Source organism: Echinops telfairi, unplaced genomic scaffold, assembly GCF_000313985.2.
Source record: "Echinops telfairi isolate 266 unplaced genomic scaffold, ASM31398v2 ScPeMD7_655;HRSCAF=1070, whole genome shotgun sequence".
Lineage (NCBI taxonomy): Eukaryota > Metazoa > Chordata > Mammalia > Afrosoricida > Tenrecidae > Echinops > Echinops telfairi.
The window spans coordinates 10,656,430-10,677,053 of NW_022104553.1; the positions used below are offsets into that span (position 1 = coordinate 10,656,430).

Consider the following 20,624-nt stretch of genomic DNA (forward strand, 5'->3'; position numbering starts at 1 on the left):
CAGCGGCCCCGCTGGCTGCAGCCCCGGGGGCAGGTGCGCTGGCCGCAGTCGTCGCCCGCGAAGCCGGCGCGACACACGCACACGCCTTGCACGCAGCGCCCGCGGCCTTGGCAGTCCCCGGGGCAGGAGGGCCAGCCGCAGCTGGGGCCCGCGTAGCCCGGGAAGCACACGCAGCGGCCGCGGACGCAGCGGCCCTGGTCGTTGCAGTCGTCCGGGCAGGACGCGGGGGCTGAGGGCGGTGAGGCGGGCGAAGGCTCGGCGGCGGGGGCGTCTGTGCGGTCGGAGCAGGTGGGCCCACCCCAGCCTGCCTCACAGGAACAGGCGCACCGGCTCAGGTCAAACACGCCGTGGAGACTGCAGAGGCTGCGCACGTCGGTTTGGCCTGAGGTGAGAGGGCAGGAGGGTGTCAGGCTTTCTGAGGGGTGCTGCTCAGCAGGGGGGAGGGAGGGGTCCTACTTTTATCATGCCATCTGAGCTCCAGGCTCTGGAACTGGGTGACCTCCCAGAGCTCGGGCGTGTGCTTGGGGGGAAGGGACCTCACATCTAGCTCCACGGGGCTCCCCAAGTGTGGACCAGAACCAGCGCTAGCTCCAGAGCAAGAAGAAAACAGAAAAACAAAAACACTCATTGCATTCAAACGGAACTGCCCCTGTGGGTTTCTGAAATGAACTCTTTAAAAGAAAAGGAAGCCTTGTCTTTCTCCTGTCAGCGGTTGGTGGTTTTGAATTGCTGACCTTGAGGTTAATAGCCCAATGCTTAACCACAATGGCACTAGGGCTTCTCTAGGGCAAGGAAGGTGGTGTCCCCCCCCCACCCCGCCCCAGCCCCTTTACTAAGTTATAGCCAGGCCCCTACCACTTAGTGGTGGCCAATCCACCCTCACCTACCTCTCTGCCCTGTCCCCCTCCTCTGTTCACAGCTCACCCGTGCCAGCCTGGGCTGCGGCAGGGCAGCATCCCCCGGTGCACTGTTCCTTGAGCCCTTTCACCAGCTCCTCCAAGATATCTAGCCGGATCCTCAGGGCCTGCACCTCCGAAGCAGGGACGGGAGGCTCGGTGCCTGGGGGGCAGCCGCAGCCAGCTGACGGGGGCAGGTTAATTCGATGGGTGAACACCACTTGCTTCTCCCCTCCTTCCATGGTGTGCTCATAAAGCTGAGAGGAGGGGCTGCCCCTTCCTGTGTGACCCCCAGGTTGGGGAGGGGGTTTGGGAGGCGGGAGGGTCACGTTGGACCTCGGCGAGAAGGGGCCAGCTCTGGCCATGCTCAGCAGCAGCAGCAGGAGGCTCAGGCTGGCGGTCAGGGGGCATGGGGCTGGCATCCTTCAGGAGGCTTAGAGAGAGAAAAGGCAGGTATGAGAGCAGCTTGGGGAAGAGGTAAGGTGGGCGCCACCCCACCCCACCCCCGCCCCCAGTCCCACCACACACAATAACACAGATACATACACAGAAGTCCCTGTTCAACCTCCCAGGTCTCCAGGTCTCCTTATGTGTGCCCTGCTATGGTTCACTGATGTTCCATGCTGACTCTCGGCTGCCCCACCAGGGCATAGAACTGCTTCATAGGGCTTTCTCAAGGGTCACCATCCAGAGACACAGTGCCAGGTGCCTGCCTCTGGGTGGATCTGAACTGCCAATTTGGGGGCCTGTAGTTGCTCCTTTAACCGTTTGTGCCAACCCCCTTCTTCCCCCCTTTCAGAAGGCAGCTGCCCTCCATCCCCCTCTTCAACGGAGCTCCAGCCACCAAACCAAACTCACTGCCAGCGAGTCCAGGCCGGCTCACAGGACAGGGCAGAGCTGGCCCCTGTGAGTTTCTAAGACTGTAACTGTTTATAGGAGTAAACCGAGGAGCTGGTGGTTTCGAACTGCTGACCTTGCGGTTTGCAGCCCGATTCCTAATCACTGGGCCACCAGGGCTCCTGCTCCAGCCACACTGGCCTTTTGTCCGTCTCACGAACACGACAAGCTTCCTCTAGCCTCTGGCCCTTTGTGTGTGAGGTCCCTTCCGCCCGAGACCCTCTTTCTTCAGCTCTCAAAGGCTGGCTCCTCCTGGTTTAAATCTTACATCTGAGATTGACCCACAGTCAGAAGCAGTCTCCCACCACCGTCCATCACCGTCGCCTGCTGATGCTCCTCCAGGCAGGGCTGTTTGTCCTCGGGTGGCACCTTTCCTTCCCCTTCACTAGCATGAGTGACCCCTGTCCTTCCTGCTATCGCTGTATTCCCAGGTCTAGCTCAGCAGGCATCCAGCAAATTCATGTTGAATACATTAGCCGATGAGTATCTAAGCCAGCCCTTCGGCCAGCATCCAAATCTCAGCTCCTACGTCCTTCTCAGAATGTTCTAATGTAAATGATCCCTCTCTTATTCAACTCTCAACTGGATCCTTCCCGGCCACTGTGTGGGGTGGGCGGGGCGGGGGGCTTCGGTGCAAGTTTACAAAGCAGGTCAGTTTCACATGCCATCATCCATACCCATTTGGTTTCACCACCCTGGTTGGCTTCCCACCATTTGTCAGCTCTCTTCCCACTTCCTCCTGGGTTTCCCATCTCTGGCTGAGGACAAAAAGACCCCTCCCAAACATTTGACCAACAAAGGCAGGCGACACAATCTTTCAAATTGGCCGAAAGATGAAACAGATACTTCACAGCAGGAGATCTTTACAGGGCCAGCCCACCACCGAACTGTCCGTTTGTGGCAGTGGCGTGGCTCATCGTGGGTCGCTATAATGCTAGAAGCTATGCCACTGGTCTTTCAAATGCCACCCAGCTTGCTCAGGATGGCCCAGGATGGACAAGCTTCAGCAGAACTTCCAAGAACACGCACAGCGGGCCGACCATCGACATCAGAATGTGATCCAGCTAAAGCCCTACGGGGGAAGGTAAAATGCTGGGAGGCGAGCCTCTGGGGTTAGGTGGCACCCCAATACACAGTGCCCATGATAGACTCAGGGTTATCAAAATCATGGGGATGGCACAGGACCAGGCCATTTGGCGGTACAGGGCGCCAACTTGGTGGCAACTAACAACAACAACAACAACAACAAAGGGACAATAAAAATATGCAAAGGCGAGCCAGTCAGGGTACAATGTAGCAACGATGAAACATACAACTTTCCTCTAGGTCCTAAATGCTTCCTCCTTCCCCACTATCATGATCCCGATTCTACCTTGCAAGTCTGGCTGGACCAGAGGGTGTACGCCGGTACAGATAGGAACTGGAAACACAGGGAATCCAGGGCAGATGATCCCTACAGGGCCAGTGGTGAGAGGAGCGATACTGGGAGGGTAGAGGGAGAGTGGGTTGGAAAGAGGGAACCGATTACAAAGATATACATGTGACCTCCTCCCTGGGGGACCGACAACAGAAAAGTGGGTGAAGGGAGACACCGGACAGTGCAAGCTATGACAAAAGAATAATTTATAAATAATCAAGGGCTCATGAGGGAGGGGGAGCGGGGAGGGAGGGGGAAAATGAGGAGCTGATGCCAGGGGCTTAAGTGGAGAGCAAATGTTTTGAGAATGATGAGGGCAATGAATGTGCAAATGTGCTTGACACAATGGATGTCTGTATGGATTGTGTATCAGCCCCTAATAAAACGGTAAAAAAATATGCAAAGGTACAATATACCACTAGTCATATGGAAAGTCTAAATTAAGCGCACACTGAAATGCTGCCAACATCTACCAGAATGGTTACCAAGGAAAGGGCTGTCATTGCCTGACAGTGACAAGAACGTGAAGCAACTAGAGCGCTTTCTCCACCCGGACAGGAGGGAGTGTTGACACAAACATTCAGAACACCGTTTGGTGGAATGCACTCAAGCAGACAGACAGCCCGTCGCTCAGCAATTCCACACCTTGGCAAATAGCCAAAGGAAGTGAACGCGCCAATCCTTCAAAAGACACGTCCAAACATAGGCATGTATTCAAACTGGCCCCAAACTGGAACCGACTCGTGTCCATTAGTAGCAAATGAGTTAAACTGTGGTATGTCTGTACACTGGAGGGCGGTTCTGCAAACAGGAGAAGAACCCCTGTTTACTACATGCGACTACATGCATGAATGTCAAGCACACAATGATGGACAAAACAAACCAGACACAAAAAGAAGCCATCTGATCATGAACCTACTTATATGCACTCAGACCCCAGCAGAACTCATCTGTGTCCCCAGACAACTGAATGAGATTAATTTGAGGGATCGTATCTACCGGAAGGCGCTATGGGTGGGGATTTCTGGAAATAGTTTGTTTTCCTCTGGATGGTGCTTAAACAGATGATAACTATTTAAAATTTTGTTAAACTGTACACTTAAGATTGGCGCGTTTTACTTGTGAAATGATCCCTTTTAATAAAAAAATCTCATACCTTTCAGTGACCATCTAGTTCTACTTCACGCCCCTGTTGTGTTATCAAGATTTATTTGTGCCTCTTGCTTCTATTCTCCCACCCCCACGAAGGTCTCAGTCCACTCCCACCTGGCTTCCCTGCTCCTCCTCAACCCAGCGAGCAGCTCTCCTAAGGCCTACCAATGGTCTCTGAGTCACAAAACCTAGGCCACAGCGTCTTCATCTTATGTGATCTCGCTCAAAATCATAGGACACTGTTGACCACACCTTCTTTTTAGCCTATCTGGTGATGGGCATAGCACCCAAATCCAAACTCGCGGTCTTGAAAACTAGAAACGTTTTCCAGTCGCAGAGCGACCGAGGATTTGGTAGTTTTCCCCCCAGCTCCCCAGGTGATTGCAATGTGCAGCCTGAGTTCCATACGATATTCTCGTCCAGCCGCCTATCGGTCATTTGGACCCGTTCTGCCAAGCGCCAAACTGCACGCCAATTTACCAAACCAGCCCGGTCCTCCGTCTTTCGCTCCCTAGCAATAGGAGGAGCGTGCCCGACTTGGCATCTCCTCAAGGTCAGCAGACCTGACCCTCAACTCACGCATGTCCCTCCTACACCCAATCTGCTCGCGATGTCCCCATTACAATGCAGGGTCCCACCATTCCTATAGCTTTACAAGCCGGAAACGGGCTGGTGTTTCCAGTGCCCTCCACGTCACCGTGTGGGCCCATGATGTCCTCCTCTACACCTGCTGTCCACATTTGCTGCTCCCTCCTACCATGGTCACCGTCTAAACTGCCACTCACCTCTTGCCTGGCACGCGCATTACCTCCCCGTGGGCCCGTTTTCCACTCTCGGCTCTTTCATCTGACAGCAGACAGCGTGTTCTTTTCCAAAGGCAGTCTCTCGCTCCTCTTTAAAAGCCCTGTGCCTTTCTGCCAAGTTCTCATGGACACCAAGAAACAGCCCTGTGTTATTTGGTCCCTACGTACTTCATCTTCCTCTTCTCACCCCCTTCTCCCCACCCCCCTGGCCTTCGCGCCCTTTTTCCCATCCTCCTTTTGAAAAACATGTTTTGTTGTGCTTCAGGCGACCGTTGACACAGCACATTAGAATCTCACGCAACAATTCACCCAGGAGCCGCTTTGTGCCCTGGGTTACAATCCCCGCAGCGCGTTCACCCTGCCTGCCTGCCCCGCCTACCCAGCTTCCTGCACCTCCTTGCCATCTCTTCCACGCTTTTCAGGACCCGCTTGGTCTCATCTAGTGGGTCGTTGTACGAAGCATATTCCTCGTGGGGGTTCCTGTTTCTTTTGTAAGCCAATCTCTTATTAAGTTAAAAGGTAAACTCGGGGAGTGCCTTCAATTTAAGCTTAGAAGGCTGTCTTAGCGTGATCGACTCAGGGGTTCCTCTAGTTTCTGTTAGTCCAGGGAGGCTGGTCTTCCTGTATGAACTTGAGTTCTGGTCTACCTTTTCCTCCCATGCAAACCAGGACCTTCTTTGGTGTTTCTGGAAGGAACGGTCAGTAGTGGTAGCCAGGCCCCATCTAGTTCTGGCCTCGGGCTAGAAGAGGCTGTGTTTCGCTTGGCTCATTAGCCTCGTGGATTAATGTCTTCCTTATGTCTTGGACTTCCTTCACTCCACTTTGTTCTACATGGGAAGTGTTGTACCCTAGATGGGCCACTCACAAGCTTTTAAGACCCCCCCCCACCTCCCCGCAGATGCTACCTACCAAGCTGAGATGTAGTTCATTACCTTTTTGAGCTAAGTTATGCCAACGGACTGAGTTGTCCCACAAGACTATGGTCCTGAGCCTTCCAAGCCAGCCAATCAAAGGAGCTCCTTATGTGCTTTGCTGTCTACATGATGACACGGGATCAGCATATTCGAACACGTATGTGCATCTGCCTCTCCTGACCAAGTAAGGTCTCCCATCACGTGCTGTCGCAGCACCATATAACTCTCAGGTGCAGCATTAATAACAATTTCTAATCATCTATTAATTTATGGGATATTTTATTACTTTCTGACCCACCTTCCTTCTTCCACTAGACTCGATGGCCCGTGGGGCAGGCATGGCACCCGGACTATTGTATCCTTATTTTGGGCACACAGTGGGTGCTCGATAGATAGTGATTAAATTTGGAAAGAATGAAAAGTTCAATTTGGGTCCCGGATCTGCACCAGGACTGAAAACAAGGACAGGACCAAGGTCAGGGCTAGGACCACGGACAGTGTCCGTGACAGGCAGTTGGTTAGGAACTGCAGCAGGGGCAGAAACCGTGCCAGAAGAGAGGCCAGGGGCGGGCCCTGGCAGGACCAGGTACAGGCACTGTGGAAACTTTCTGGCAAAATCTAGTCAATCTATTAAAGTTGAACATATGCAAACCCGATGACCAGGGAATTCCACTCCGAGGGCGATACTTGACGCCGCAGAACACGTGTCTGAGCCCCAAACTGATAATGCTCCCACACCTCACTTCAATAGGGTGTCTTCACACCGTGGACCCAAATACAGCAACAACGAGGACAAAAGACATCTTTCCGTAATAACATGGACAGGGCTTGCTGATGTGAGGTTCAGCAAAAGAAACCCGGCGGAAAAGGGTCCACGCTGTATAATTCTAATTACATTCGCTCCAAGGAGCGATAACACTAATCAGTAAGCAGTGCTCCAGGATAGGGGTGGTTACTTTTTAGGGGCAGTGAACAGGGGGGACATTGGGGAGCTTGGGAGGGAGATTCTGAGAACATCCTGCTTCTTACTCTGGGTGCTGGTTGTGCTCATCTGTGGGATTCATGGGGGAAGGGTTAGTGAGAGAGGAGAGAGAGAGAAAAGGCAGTGGGAGCCCAGGATGAGCAAGAAAGGGGGCTGCAGGAGGATTCAGATCAGGCAAGCAGGTGAGGACAGACAAGGACAGGTGTCCAGCTCGTTGAGACCCGAGAGGCTGGGGAGAAGGGAGGGTGAGGGGACCAGTGAGGAGAGAGAGAGAGAGCTGTGACCACTACCCAACACACACACACACACACACACACACACCACACAGAGTTCCTGGCTTCCTACTCTTCAACTTGTCTGAGTCAGAGAAAAAGGCGTTTCCAGGGCTGCCAGCCACGGAGAGACAGAAGGAGCTGGGCATCGGGCACGGAGAATCTCCACACAGAGGCAGCCCAACCTGAGAAAGTGCCCAGGCACTCGGAGAGGCGTGGCCCCAGGAGACCTGTCCTTTCCGGTGGTCTCCCTCCTTTCTCTCGGCTTGGGGGGTAAAACCCAATCCAAACCCACTGCGATCCACTCAATTCCAACTCTGAGCAACTTTATAGAACCGTGCAGCACTGCCTGGGAGGTTTCCTTACAGAGGGGCAGGCGGGTCCCAACCACTGCCCTTGGGGGGTAGCAGCTGAGAGGGTGCAACTGACCCTCAAATCCTGTCACCCTCTCTGTCTACTGTGATGCAAATTGTCCCCACTCCAACGGTGGGCACATGTGCTTACACAAATACAGGCGTGTATACACACTTCAGGTTGGTCGTTCAAACGCACCTGGCAGTACCAGGGAAATAAGAACTGGAGGCCTGCCTCCTGAGAGATTGCGGCACCACATGGTGCCGTTCTCCTCCGGAAGGCATGGATGTCACCATGGGTTGGAACAAGGATGGTCCTTTGGGTTTTTGACACCCTGAGATACAGCTATAGTCCCACCAGTACACAGACACATGCCAGCAGAAGGCTGCGTTCTCACAGGTGCGCACGCGCACACACACACACACACACACACACACCCCTCCCCTTCGCATGTTCCTCTGCACCAGGATGACGCCTCATGGGCTCAGGTGGAGTCCAAGAACCTGGTTGATGGGATGAGGATCAAAAATGAGACCCTCTTCCAAGTGGGGAGTGGATACGAGATGCTGCCCCTGACTTCCCCTGGAGGTCTTTGAAAGAAAACACACACACACTATGTTCCTCTCCCATTGTAAGCGCGTGTATGCGTGTGGAAGGGTTGGGGGGCTGTCTTCAGGAGAAAAGGGAGTCCTAACAGGTCTCTCCAAGAAGAGAAGCTAGACGCTGGACTGAGAAGAGAGGCATGTCCCCACAAACTACGCCTCCCCCCCCATCTTCCTCAATCCTCCCTCATCCAACACTCCCTGCCCCAACTCTTGCAGGCTGCCCTTTTAAGAATCCCACTCATCTATCAGCACTGGGTAAGCAAAAAATTCTAGTATTTTGCGTCTGCCTCTGGCCCCTCACTGCACCCCTAACGCTGTTTCCTGGATGTTCTGCAGGAAGAGGGGCGAGGGGGGTGGGCACTGGCTCCCGCCTCGCAGTTGGAGGGCTGGCAGGAGGGCATCTTCCCAAACTGTGACTCAGCGGACCGGGGTTTTCAACTTTGTGGCCAACTTTGACGCTTTGCTCATCAGGGGATGGTGGGTCCCCAGGGGTGCGGAGAAGGGGCTGGCTTTCAGGAGGAACGGTCTAGAAAAGGGGGTCTAGCCCCACCCCCATGCCTTCCTCTCCCCAGCTTCGTGTCACACACAGGCTAAACCTTAAGCCTGGGCAGAGTGTAGCCGGTCCAGGACTAAGAGAACAGAGGGCTCTCAAGTGGGGTGGTCCCAGAGAAGGGGAGGGAGCCAGGTGCGAAGGGGTACAAGTTGGGGAACCTTTACTTGGGCGGGGCTAATGGTGCAGGGGGAAGGAGAAATGGAGGGACACTGTGTCTCAGCGGGCAGTGAGAGTCCAGAAGGCAGTTTGGGAAGTGGAGGTCCAGGGTCCCCGGGGATTTGGGGCGGGGCCAGGGCGGGGGCGGGGGCGGGTCCGGGAAGTGGGGGCGGGGCTGGGAAGCGGCCGGCCGGCAGCTGTGGCGTTTCCGAATTGCTTCCCAGTAGTTCCCCTCAGTTCTGATTCCAGCTGTTTCCAAGCCATTAAATTCTTTCCAGGCAAGATAAGGGGCCCGCCCGCCCCACCCGGGGTGTGTCACGTGTAGGGGGGGGGGGGGGGGCGGGGTGTTCAGACGGGTAGAAGCCGGGGAGCCTAGCAGGGGGTCGGGGGGGTGTCGGAGGCCCCTGGGGAGCCCTCTGTGTGTGCATCGCTCAGCCTCCCCAGCCCCGCTGAACCGTGCCCCAGGGCTGCGGGTTCTCAACCAAAAACCAGGGTCCGCATCCTCGCTGCAGGCTCTGTGCCCTCCCTGCCCCTGGGCGCCCAGACGCGCCCCACTTGCACGTTTCTCACAAGCACAAACGCCCAGGTCTCCCTCTGCAGCCCTTGCGTGCCACCTGGGGAGTCCCCTGTTGGACGTGCATAGAAGCCTCCCGGGCCCCTCCTGGAGCCCCGACCCCCACCCCACGTTCCTTCGGCGTGCCAGCTGCCACCACTCCTGCCCCCAGCCCCAGCCCCCACAAGGACCCAGCGGTCTCACCGACGGAGACCGCCTCCCCGGCGGCCACCACCTGGCCCACGAGTCCCTGGGCTGGTCCCCAGCGCCCTGGGTCCGGGCTAAACGCCCCCAGCGAGCACAGCCTGCACACACGCTGCCCTCGGCTGGGGCTCGCTGCGCGGCGCCCGGTCCTCCTCCCGCTGACCGACAGCTTTGCCCTGGGAGGTGCCCGGGAGCTCTGCCCTTCACCTGGAGGCGAGGGGCCGATGGGCTCCCCTGCCCGTCGGTCCGCGAGCGCTGCTCCTCACCTGGGTGCTGGGGCAGCGGCGCCGCCTCTGCACCTGCGCTGTCCCTAAGCGGACGAGGTGGTCGCCTCAGGGCAGGGCAGGGTGGGTTCCCCTTGGGGGCCCCGGGTTCTCAGAGGGCCCTCGCTTGTCCCGGCAGCAGGGGAGCCGAACCGCAGAGCTCCACCGCGACAGCTAGAAGGAGGGCGCCTGCAGGGAGCAGGGGGAGGAGAAGGGGAGGACCGACCGTCGAGTGAGGTCAGGGAGGGGAGCGCAGATAGGGCAGGTCCTCCCACTGCTCCTGCCTGCCAGGCCTCCGCGTCACTTAATGCCACCCCCTCCCCCGCCTGTTACCCTGGCCCCTTCCCAGTCTGGGCGCAGGACTCCACCCTACCTGCCACACCTCGCCCTGCACCCCTAGTCATACCTCCAGGGCCCTTCAGACTCCCCATTTGTACTCTTCACGCGAATGCATTTGTGCCTAACTTAACACCCCCACCCAGCTTCTACCCCCCACCTGTTGCATCTCCCCCTCCACCCAGTCTCCTCTCCTTACCCACTCTTCCCGCAGTCCTCTCCCTGCCCCACTGCCGCCCAGCTCTGACCTCCCCCCCTCCATCCCCCAACCCTCCCCTAGCAGCTGCGGGACAGGGGGGGGGACCGCTGCTGGAGGGGGGGCAGAAAGAGACCTCCCACTCAAGTCTCGAACTTCGAACCTTCTTAGGGGCTCCGTGTCCCCCTCTCCACTGAGCTCCAGCCCCCTGCCTCCTTCCACCTGCTCCCTGTCTCCGGCTCCCATTTCCTGAGCCACACCACCCCATCCCCTCTGTCCAGTCCCCTCCTAATCTCAACTCCAATCACTGCCTTCTCTGTTCCCCCACCTTAGCACGTGCCCTAGAGCAATGGCCTGTGAGCCATGGGCACTGGCTGGCCAAAGGCTTGGCTGAGCCCCGGGGCAGGTCAAATATGAACAGAAAGGAGGCAGGGATAGGGCACCTGAGCAGGAGGGTTTGCAGGGCGAAGAACTAGAGGCGGGAGGCAAATCTGGGGGGACGTGCATGAAGAGAAGGGCTGAGCTTGGGAAGCAGAAAGGGGGTTACAGTTGGGGGGCAGGACACAGGGGTGGGAGAGAGCTCAAGGCTGGAGGCAAAGGCTACGTTGGTTTCAGGCAGGGCAGGAAGACTGGCATCTGGGGACAGGGCGGATGGAGAGGCAGGCACACCCGCATTTGTCTCCCGGGCGTTTCTCTGGCTTCTTTCCCGCGCACTGCCCAGAGGAGCAAAGAAGCATGCGTTTGCCAGAGAGGTGAAATACCCCTGGTGCCTGGGCTTCCTACTGAGGGGCGTGGTCTCTCCAGCCTCCAGCAAACCTCATGTTGGAGGGGATGTAGCTTGACCTGCTAACAGTCATGGCTGAAAGGGGCCTGCGGTGCCTGGTTCTGCCACATGGCGCATGGGCACAGGTGCTTGTGGCCAGACGGCCCCGGAGGGCTGCCGGTGTGCCAGTGTTCCTGGGTCACTGCACGTGGGCACAGTATGTGGCAGAGGGCAGGTGCCCAGTTTGCTCCCTGTGGCTGAGGACAAAACACTCGCGGCGCTCGCGTGGGTGTCCCCGTGTGTCTGGGTGTGTGTGTGGGGCTGTTTTTTCCTGGCTTTGATGGGAGGATGAAGTCAATGTCTTGGACAGGGCTAGGCGCTGCTTCCTTCCTCTGCCTTGGCGTGAGCCCCAGAACCCGGGGTCAGTCGCAGCTCCCCCGGGATGGCGGGGGCAGGGAGAGGAGAGAGAGTAGATGAAATGAGGGTGAGGGAGGGTCTTCAACACTGTGACCGGGGGTGGGCATTTCTTTGATTCCAGTAAGTCCGTGTAGCTCTCTGCCCCGTGTCCTGGCTTTATTAGTGAGTCTGTGCACCCTAAGTCATCTTGGCCTGGAGAGGGAGGTGAGGAGGAGCCAGAGCTGGAAAGATGGCCCTGGGGGCCTTGGAAGCTGCCTGCTGGGCACTGGGTGCCGGAGTCTCAGAGGGCGTGCATGATTCCAGATGTTTAGGGTTTACAGGGTGTTTGGGACGCCGCTGGCTGCCAGGCAGTCAGAACCACAGGTTGAGGCAAACATTATCTAGAGCTTGATCCACCCCTGGATCTCACGCTTCTGCGGAACTCGGTTCCTGTCTGCTTGTGTCTCGGGACACGGCAGGGCGGCCGCTGGGTAGGTGCACTGAGTGATACCGAACAATGAAAGGGTTGGGGGAGAAGCCATGTGGGGGGGCGGGGAGCAGGGGAGCAGGGGAGCAATTGAGAACGGTCTGTGCACGCTGGCTCTTCTCTGAAGCCGCTGTCCAGGTGGCCTCAGCGCCCAGCCTCTGTCCTTGAACGACCCTCCAGGTTTCTAGCCTGACCTGCAAGGGGGGGAAAGGCAGACAGGGGAGACGAGGGCAATTCAGGCAAAGGGCTCCGAGGACACGGAGCGGGGAAGGAAGGCTGGGATCCAAGGAGTCAGCCCCGGAGAAGGAGCGAAAACATTTGTACTGGGCTTCCGCTGACAACATTCTTTGCTGCAGGGTGCAGCTCAACCTGCTCTGTGGCGGAGGAAAGAGACCTATGGACCTTCAGTGACTTGCCCCAGGGACTTAGCTAGTGGCACCGAGGGGGCGCCTCACCCATGGTTTCTGGTTCCTAGGGCTGTACTCTCTCCCCTCGCCCGGGAAGGGACAAGGGACGGGACGGAAGACATGGGCAGAAGAGATGACGTGGGCTCCTGCAGGCTTGTCTGAGGGACAAGGGAGAAGACTGGGCTTCTGAGCCCTCTGCACCGTCATGACTCAGACCCACTCGTTGGGAGCCACTGAGGCTAAGGCAAGGGGGTCGGCTGAGAATTGGGGAGCGGGGCCAGGAAGGGGTACACGGAGAGAAAGGGCTGAGTGAGATCAAGATGGGTGAAAACGACGAGGCAAGGGCTGAAAGGGGGCAAGAGAGCCCCAGAAAGGAGGAGTTAGGCCCTGAGAGCTTCTTTTGCCTGGAGACATGGGTGTGGGGAAAGGGGAGGAGGGAGGACATTTCTATCTCGTGACAAAAGAAAGTCACACAATTGTTTTCTTCTCCACTCTGGGGCGGGTGGGCGCCTGTATTTACCAGAGGGACCAAGGTCGCTGTGGTAACCACACATCTGGGTCCCGGAATCCAGATGTGCTGTATCCAGAAGCCATAGCAGACCGATGAGGCAAACATTAGGCTCCCCAGCCCCGGCCCCCACAGCTGGGGAGAGGACAGAGGATGGGGGGGGAGGGTGGGCATGAAAAGGGAGGTGGAAGCCAGGGTCAGCAGAGGAGAGAAGATGAGGGAAAGGAAGCCACAGCGGGGTAGAGGGAGGGAAACACAAAGGAGTGGGCAACCAATCAAGGAAAGGCCTGACACCAAACCCAGGGCTCTCAATGCTGGAGCATGACCGCTCTGTGGGCACGCTGGCTAGACCTGCCCCCCGGGGCTCCCAAGGCTGTAAATCTTTAAGGAAGTGGTCTGCCACATTCTCCTCCCTAGGAGCGGCTGCTGGGTTTGAACCACTGAACTGTAGGTTGGCCGATGAGGGTTATAACCATGGTTTCACCAGCACTTCTAGAATAAAGAATAAAGGGCCCCAAAGAGAAAGGTGACAGCTGATGGTGGGAGAGAAGGACAGAGAGGCAGGAAAGAAGCCTACAGAAGGGAGAAGAGGAAGGGTGGGACCAGGGGGTCGGGGTGATAGAGGTCAGAGAGCAAGAGGTGCTGACAGGCGAAAACAGAACCTGAGGCTGATGAGGCACCGGGCAGGGGTCCGGACATGGGGGGCGGCCCTGGATGAGGGGGCTGTGGTCTGAGGAATGCGGTCTGCAGGGCAGCACCCCGGCCTCACGATCTGTATCTCAGCCCACCCGCTCACCATACCTCCTTCCCACCACCCCACTCCCTCAGCCAAGAGCGCCCTGTTCACAGGGTCAGCTGCTCCTTCCACACAGCCAAGAGCAACCTGTGGCCGAGCCCCAGATTGAGCTGCCAGCCCTGTCCCCAGTGGGGGACAAGGGGAAGGAGCCACAGGACCAAGAAGGGGTCCGAGGAGGAGGGAAAAAGACTGGATGCTGTTGGAAAAGATGCTTCGATGACAGGCGGGCACTGTACTGGTCATGTTCACCCTGACCAGATCCACAGATCCCGCTGTGCAGACGAGGAGACTAAGGCCTGTAGCACACCCGCCAATCAGAGGCAAGGCAGGCCTCTAACTGACCCCTCCGAAGTCCTGGCTCCCCTTGCATGACACACACTGCCTGGGGGAGGCCGTGACATTGCGGAAGCGCTGGCCCCGAGTAGCCAGGGCTGCCCTCTGGAGGGAGGAGAGGCCTAGTTCCTGGGAGCCCCAGGTCCAGGTTGCCATAGTGACTGTCTGTTTTCACCCCAAACACAGTAATGGGCTGGGGGAGAGCCTGGCTGGACACGTGAGGGCCTCCCCTCCTCCTCTAGGCTGGGCTTGTGGCCCGGCGGCCCCTGTCCAGTCATCTGGGCGCTGTGCCCAGGCCCAGCCAACACCCTCCAGCTGACCCAAGACACTCCTGCGGGGTCAGGCCTGAGGCGCTGCGGGCCAGGCGTCTCCGCAGGTTGGGCCTGAGACCTGGCCCCTCACCCTTCCCTTGCCTCCTCCCCATTCAGAATGCACAGCCTGCTCGGCTACACCTGTCCTGTCACCTGGATTCTCAAGTGTCTCCTCTAGCTCCGTGCTCAGCAGGTACCCCCCACCCCCAAGGTCCCCCTCCCCTCTCCCTTCCCTGAGACCACCCTTCTCCACGGTGGCCCACTATCCTTGGCTCAGGGCCCATCTGGCCCCATCTCCTGTTGTGCCTTCACTGTTTTTGCCTGCGGACAGCCATGGAGGGAGGGAGGTGGGGCTGCTGTCTACCCTGAGGGTGTGCCCCCCACCCCCACCCCCACCTTCCTGCTTACTCACATTCCAGAGATCACCATGAGACAGTCCCCTGGGTACCCACTCCCTAATGCTGCTAGACAGACAGACCCCCATTACAGGTGTGGGGGCAGGGAATGACATGAGGCCTGTGATCCTGTGCACACCGCCCCCCCCAAACACACCCACCCAGCCAGCTGGGACTTGGCTCTTTGATGCTGGTCCCTATAAAGTCACTTTAGGACAAATTCCCAGACCCGAGTCAGGAAGGCAGCCACCATTCCTTCGAATCCTTCCAAGGTGTTGATTTAATAAAAAAGAAGACAAGCACACCCATCAATCTGATCTCCCCACCAACCCCCCTGTTCCCAATCCCCGGCTCTAGAACACACACGCCGTCAAACCTCCCTGGTCCCTCCTCGGACCCGGAGGGTGCAAGAGCCCACCCCAACCCTCCGCTCACTTAATGCCCTCAGAGGAGGAAGCAGGGGCCGGGGCCGTAGAAAGAAAAGGAGCAGTATCTTCTGAAGAAGGGGTGAGAGATGAACCCCCACCTCCAAATAAGTGCTTGACCCCCAGACCCCGTCTATCCCTGACTGATTGCCTCCAGCCCGGAGAGTGGGGGATGAACAATATTCCCGCTGGGTCACCCTACCTCCCACTCCCCAATGCGAAGTCAGTGTGAGTTGTTGAGGTCAGGGGTGATTGAGGTAGAGGGGCTGGTGGTCTGCAGGAGCTGGTAAGGGCCCCCCGGTGGCATTGCCGGGGGCTGGGGCGGGCTGCTTTCGGAGCGAGGGGGGCACCGTGGAGGTCTTGATGTGGATCACCCTGGTGCCCATGACCTCGCACTCGATCTGCATCATCTCCTCGTAGTCCCCGGAGGGCGCCCGGCCGGAAAGGGTCTCTGTGAAATGGGGGGGGCACACAAAGGGGCAGAGGGCAGGCAGGAGGAGGCCGTTCCAGAGGAGTTGAAGGGGACAGCGGCGGCGAGGAGATGGAAAGAAATGGCATCAGTGAGTCAGGTCATGCAGGTGAGGGAGTCAAAGGGGAAAAACAGGAAGTGAGGGCCTGGCGGGTCCCAACCAATCAGCCAAGCACCCTGCCCAAAGGCAGGCCATCTCGCCCACTGCCCGTCACCTGGCTTTGCTTTCCTTTCCAGCCATGTCCTTCTGCTTCTGACCTGGGAGCCCCTTTCTTCTCTGGGATGCGCCACCCCTCTCCCAACCCCAAGCTGGCTCCCCTCCCTGGAACTCCCTGGAACTCCCGGCCTTCCCTTCCCACACCCTGCAGGGACTGAGTTACCATTGGGGGCCATGGCAGGCATCACCAGGGACATCTTAGGCCTGGAGGTCTTATTGTGGCTGATGGCTGGGAGCAGCAAGTGGTCCTGGGGAGGAGGAGGAGGGAAAGATGTCCTGACCCTTCTCTCCACCCTCCCTCTGATGAAGAGGGGGAGTCAGAGTGATGGGGATGGGGCGGGAAGACGCACCCTCCGGAAGGAGACAACGTAAAATGTGTCTTCCCTCCGGTCAATTGCATCCAGGAACTCGGGCTGGGACCGGTCCGGGTGGCGGTACAGCTGCAGCTGGCCCACAGAGCCCCTAGGCAGGTGGGAAACAGAAAGTGGGCAGGCCTAAGGGCAGGTGCCGATCCCACCACGGTGTGGGGGTGTGGCGGGGGTGGGTGGGGTGCCAGAGAAAGCGAGGCAGGAGGCCCCGGAGGACTCAGGCAGAACAGTGCCGACAGCTGGGGGGCAGCGGTTTCACAGTGAGCGTGAGCCTCCCTCCATCAAGAAGCACCCCTTTCCTCACCTTTCTGGGGGGCCGGGGGGTCGGGTGGGGATGGGCTTAACAGGAAGCAACTTCTTCCGTAGCTGAGACTTCTGGAAGGAGAGTTATCTAAGGATGTGGGGAGGGCGGAGGGCAAGACAGAGAGCCCCTGGAAGCTGACGCCACCTCACTCCCACCGCTCCACCTCCCCCCAACGACCCCTCACGCCTCCACGAGACGCCCGCTGAAAGTCCCCAGGACTGTGCCCTTGCCTGCCCGTGGCCACTGTGAAGCAGCTCCAGTCCCTACCTGTCGCTCCCGGGCCCTTGGGGAAGTCTTCCGTCGCCCCCTCTGGTGGCGCTGCACCCAGCCACTCAACTCATCTGCAAGCCTGGGAAGGCAGGAGGGTGAGGCCCCAGGCGAGGCTCCTTGCCTGAGCATGGGAAGGAGGCCGAGGGCAAGGAGGCCGGGACTTCCCCCCATGGAGGCCAGCCAGGCCATGCAGGGAGGGGCCTTGGGAAGGGAGGGTGGGAGGGGTGGTGGGCAGCGGGAAGCTCTGAGCCCCAGCCACAACCCATCCCCACCTCAGGGACTCGGTCCGGTTGAAGTGGCGGCAGTCGGAGGAAAGGAAGAGCTGGTCCAGGTCTCTGAGGAGCAGCTCCTTGGCGCCCCCTGGGAAGGTTGTCAGGTTCCTGGGTGCAGCCAGGGGAAGGCAATCAGGGGTCGCCAGCACTCCCCCACTGACCGAGAGCAGGGAGGCAAGACAATAGCCCTCCTCCCCAGAAAGGACAGGGAGCTTGGGTGGAGGCAAAGGCTGGGGGGGGGGGTCCTCTTTTTCTCTTCTCACCTGAAGCTGGGTCGGCCAGCAGGGCCAGGCTGGGGGCCCTCGGGTCCCTGGGAGGAGCCCCGGGTGGGGGGTGCAGCTCCATGAACCCGTTCTTGCTCTGAGAAAGCCAGCAGGTGCCTCCGGGGCCGAGCCTCCTCCCCACTCCCTGGAGCGGAGACTGGAGCGGAGGGGGGCTCGCTGATGCTGCGGGCAAGGAAGCACAGTGCACGAGGGGGACCGTGCGTCAGGGGGTCTGAGTGAGAGCGCGGCCTGGGCCCGATCCGTGCACCAGCCTGTCCCCTCCTGGCGTGTGGCAAGGAGAACAGTACGTGGCTCGGAGGGCCAGGAAACGGGAGAAACAGAGACATGACGCGGCAGCCTGGAACCCAGCGCTTCACAGCCACCGTGGTTAGCAGCAGCAGCAGCACCAGCAGCCCTCTGGGCCAGGAGGAAACACAGATGCATGCCCCCCGTGGAGCGGGAGCGCTGGCTGGAGGCACCCCGGGCCGGGCACCACCATAAGCCGGCACCACCACCACGTGGGTGAGTGCAGGGAGGCCAGGCGGGGAGGAGCTCTCTCACCTGACAGGCCCAAAGTTGAAGGCAATGAAGAGGAGGAAGACCATGATGCAGACCACCTTCCTGTTCCCAGAGCCCAGCCTGAGCTCGCTGTTCTAGGAGCAGAGACAGCGAGGAGGGTGAGGCAGCCGTGTTTCTGCAGGCCTCGCCGCCCCCCCCCCACCCACTCTGGCCAGGGACAGACCAGCCTGACCTTGGTCAGCAGGGCCTCCAGCTGCCGGCGGAGCGTGGCATTCTCGCGGCGGAGCTGCTGGTTGTCGGTCAGCACGGCCTGCAGCCTGGCCTCCAGCCCCTGCAGGTACTCCTTCTTCTTCCTGCGGGACTGGCAGGCTGACTCCCGGTTCTTAATCATCCGCTGCTGCCGCTTCAGCAGCTTCGCCTAGGCACCGGGGGTCCCGGAGAGAGTGGAGGTGGGTGAGGGAGGGGCCCAGGCCTTCAGGGCCAGAGGATGACCAATCCCTGCTAACACGGGCCCTCCCACTGCCTTACCAACCCTACCCACACAGCCCAGAGGGGTCTCCCCTTCACTGGGAAAGCTTCCAGAGAAGGGGCCTGGCTTTCAACCACTCTCTACTCTCGCTCCTCCAAGCTGGGAGGTTAGACTGCAGGAGGGACTTCCTCCGTCTTGCTAGAACCTCGTTCCTCTCCTTGGCTGGCTGTCCTTTGCCCCAGGCCTGCTTTCGAAGGCCCGAAGCTTTGCTTTGCTGTAACCAAAGAACTCCCTACTTGGCGTTCCCCTAGGACGCAGCCTCCCTCACCCCCATCAGTTGCCTGAACCGTAACACAGTGTGAGGTCCCTGCCTTTGCTTTACTGCAGGCCACCCCGTTGCTCCAGCCGCAGCAACAGCAAACCACAGGCGCTTAACACCACATGGGGTTAAAATTCAGAGAGAAGGGTCCCCTTGGAGCCCCGGGATCCTCTTCACTTTTTGCTCCGAGGTGTCTGGTCCTTTCCTAACGTCCCCGCCCAGAACGGACTTTCCTCTTCTGTCTCTGTCCCTAAGGCTGCTCTTCGCCCCAACAATTACATCGACTTCGGGAGGGCGAGCGGTCCCCGGCGTGGGCGCTGGGATGATGCTCTTCCTCTCGGGCCGTGGAGCAGCGGGGCCGGAGCCCTCCGGCTGGGCTCGAAGAGCACCCTGGATCAGGACGACTGGGGACACTGGGTAACAGAGCAGGGGCAGAGAGCCCCGAGTCAGGCGGGGCTCCCATGTATACCCCCACCCAGGGCTGGGAGCTTCAGCAGCCGTGAGCTCCTGAAGGAGGCCTATTCACCCCCGTCCCCCCCTCTTCAGTACCTGGAGGGGGCTGGACGAGGCGCTGCAGGAGGACGGTGGTGCTGGGGGGCACGGCTCTGGGCGGCAGTGGGACGGTGGTCAGCATCACAGGCTTGGGCTGCAGTGGTGGCTTCCGGGTGGGCAGGGCTTTGCCTACAGGCAGAGTGAGAGGGAGGGAGGGAGGAAGCTGGTCAGGCCCACAGGCCTCCTGCCAGGGACCCCAGGGGTGAGGAGGCCCCGTTACCTGAGGAGTCCTCAGGGGCCAGGCCCATGCTCATCTGGGCAGCTCCAAACGGGGGGGTCGGGACATCCCGAAGGAGGCACCCCGGAGGGGTGGTGGGTTCTGTCTTCACTTCCAGGACCTCCTCTCCTACGAGGGCCTATCGGGGCATTCCAGGGAGAGGTCAGTCAGGAGTACCCGCAGCCGACAGGCAGGGGGAGGCCGGGCCGCAGCGGCTCACCTGGCTGGGGGCTTCCGCTGAGAGCAGGGAAGGCTCCGAGTGCACGGAAGAGGGCGGAGAGAGAGGCTCGATCTTGGTCTGTACATCTGTGTGGGGAGACAGCAGGAGACAAGCCACGGGCTAGCAGGCCACCAGCGAAGGGGAAGAGGGTGAAGTCGAGGAAAGGCGGGGACAGTCACTGCTCCTTAGGGACTCTTCCCGGTGCTCACCCTGCTCGTCTCCTCCCCAGTACTTGCACCCACCGCAGTGGGCACCAGTCCAAATCCCTCCAGGCCGGAGACCCAGGAGGAGGAGACCTGATGCTCCCTCCGCTGCCTCGCTGCCTCCCTCTCTCCGCCCCAGGCTCCGCCAGCGTGCTGCTCGCCACAGCTCAGTGCCCCTCCGGCTGCCTGGGCCTCCGCTTGCTGCGCTCTTCCTCAGAGACCCTGTCCAATCACACGGAGGGGGTCTCTCTGGCATTCAGAGGGAACCCACTTCCTATTTTGCTGAGTTGCGACCTCATCTCATCTCTAGGGATTGAATTACGGCCCCGCTCAAAAGCTGTATTGGCATCCAGCTCCTTATACCTGCCGTCTGTGAGTTTGCTGGAGGAAACAGGGTTTTTTCTTTTATTACCAGTTGAGTCTAAGGCAGCCACACCGGAGTAGGGTGGGCCTGCTGCTCGTGAGGGGTCTGATAGAAAGACTGACAGCTGAGGGAGCGCGGGCACCACAGCGCGGGAGGCAGATGCAGCTATGAGTGCGAGCCAGCGAATGACGGCCACAGCCCCCAGACTCTAGGAGGCCCCCCCC

The 20,624-nt window shown here is 59.2% G+C and overlaps 2 protein-coding genes across 3 annotated transcripts in view; both read right to left on the reverse strand.

Moving 5' to 3' along the window:
• Window positions 1-1,318, reverse strand: part of TNXB (tenascin XB) — a 63,809-nt gene extending 62,491 nt beyond the window's left edge. The window contains exons 1-2 of the mRNA XM_045292264.1: window positions 925-1,318; window positions 13-382 (exon numbers count right to left, since the gene is read on the reverse strand). Coding sequence (XP_045148199.1) covers window positions 13-382; window positions 925-1,318 — 764 coding nt within the window. The remainder of the gene's footprint in view (window positions 1-12; window positions 383-924) is intronic.
• Window positions 1,319-15,205: 13,887 nt separating this feature from the next.
• Window positions 15,206-20,624, reverse strand: part of ATF6B (activating transcription factor 6 beta) — an 11,345-nt gene continuing 5,926 nt past the window's right edge. For both annotated transcript variants that reach the window (XM_004711720.3, XM_045292860.1), the window contains 13 exons: window positions 19,834-19,919; window positions 19,617-19,752; window positions 19,394-19,525; window positions 19,124-19,257; window positions 18,289-18,474; window positions 18,099-18,190; window positions 17,538-17,720; window positions 17,275-17,382; window positions 17,000-17,081; window positions 16,733-16,803; window positions 16,411-16,522; window positions 16,224-16,308; window positions 15,206-15,825 (listed from right to left, as the gene is read on the reverse strand). In XM_004711720.3, coding sequence (XP_004711777.1) covers window positions 15,617-15,825; window positions 16,224-16,308; window positions 16,411-16,522; window positions 16,733-16,803; window positions 17,000-17,081; window positions 17,275-17,382; window positions 17,538-17,720; window positions 18,099-18,190; window positions 18,289-18,474; window positions 19,124-19,257; window positions 19,394-19,525; window positions 19,617-19,752; window positions 19,834-19,919 — 1,616 coding nt within the window. In that variant the 3' untranslated portion in view covers window positions 15,206-15,616. The remainder of the gene's footprint in view (window positions 15,826-16,223; window positions 16,309-16,410; window positions 16,523-16,732; window positions 16,804-16,999; window positions 17,082-17,274; window positions 17,383-17,537; window positions 17,721-18,098; window positions 18,191-18,288; window positions 18,475-19,123; window positions 19,258-19,393; window positions 19,526-19,616; window positions 19,753-19,833; window positions 19,920-20,624) is intronic.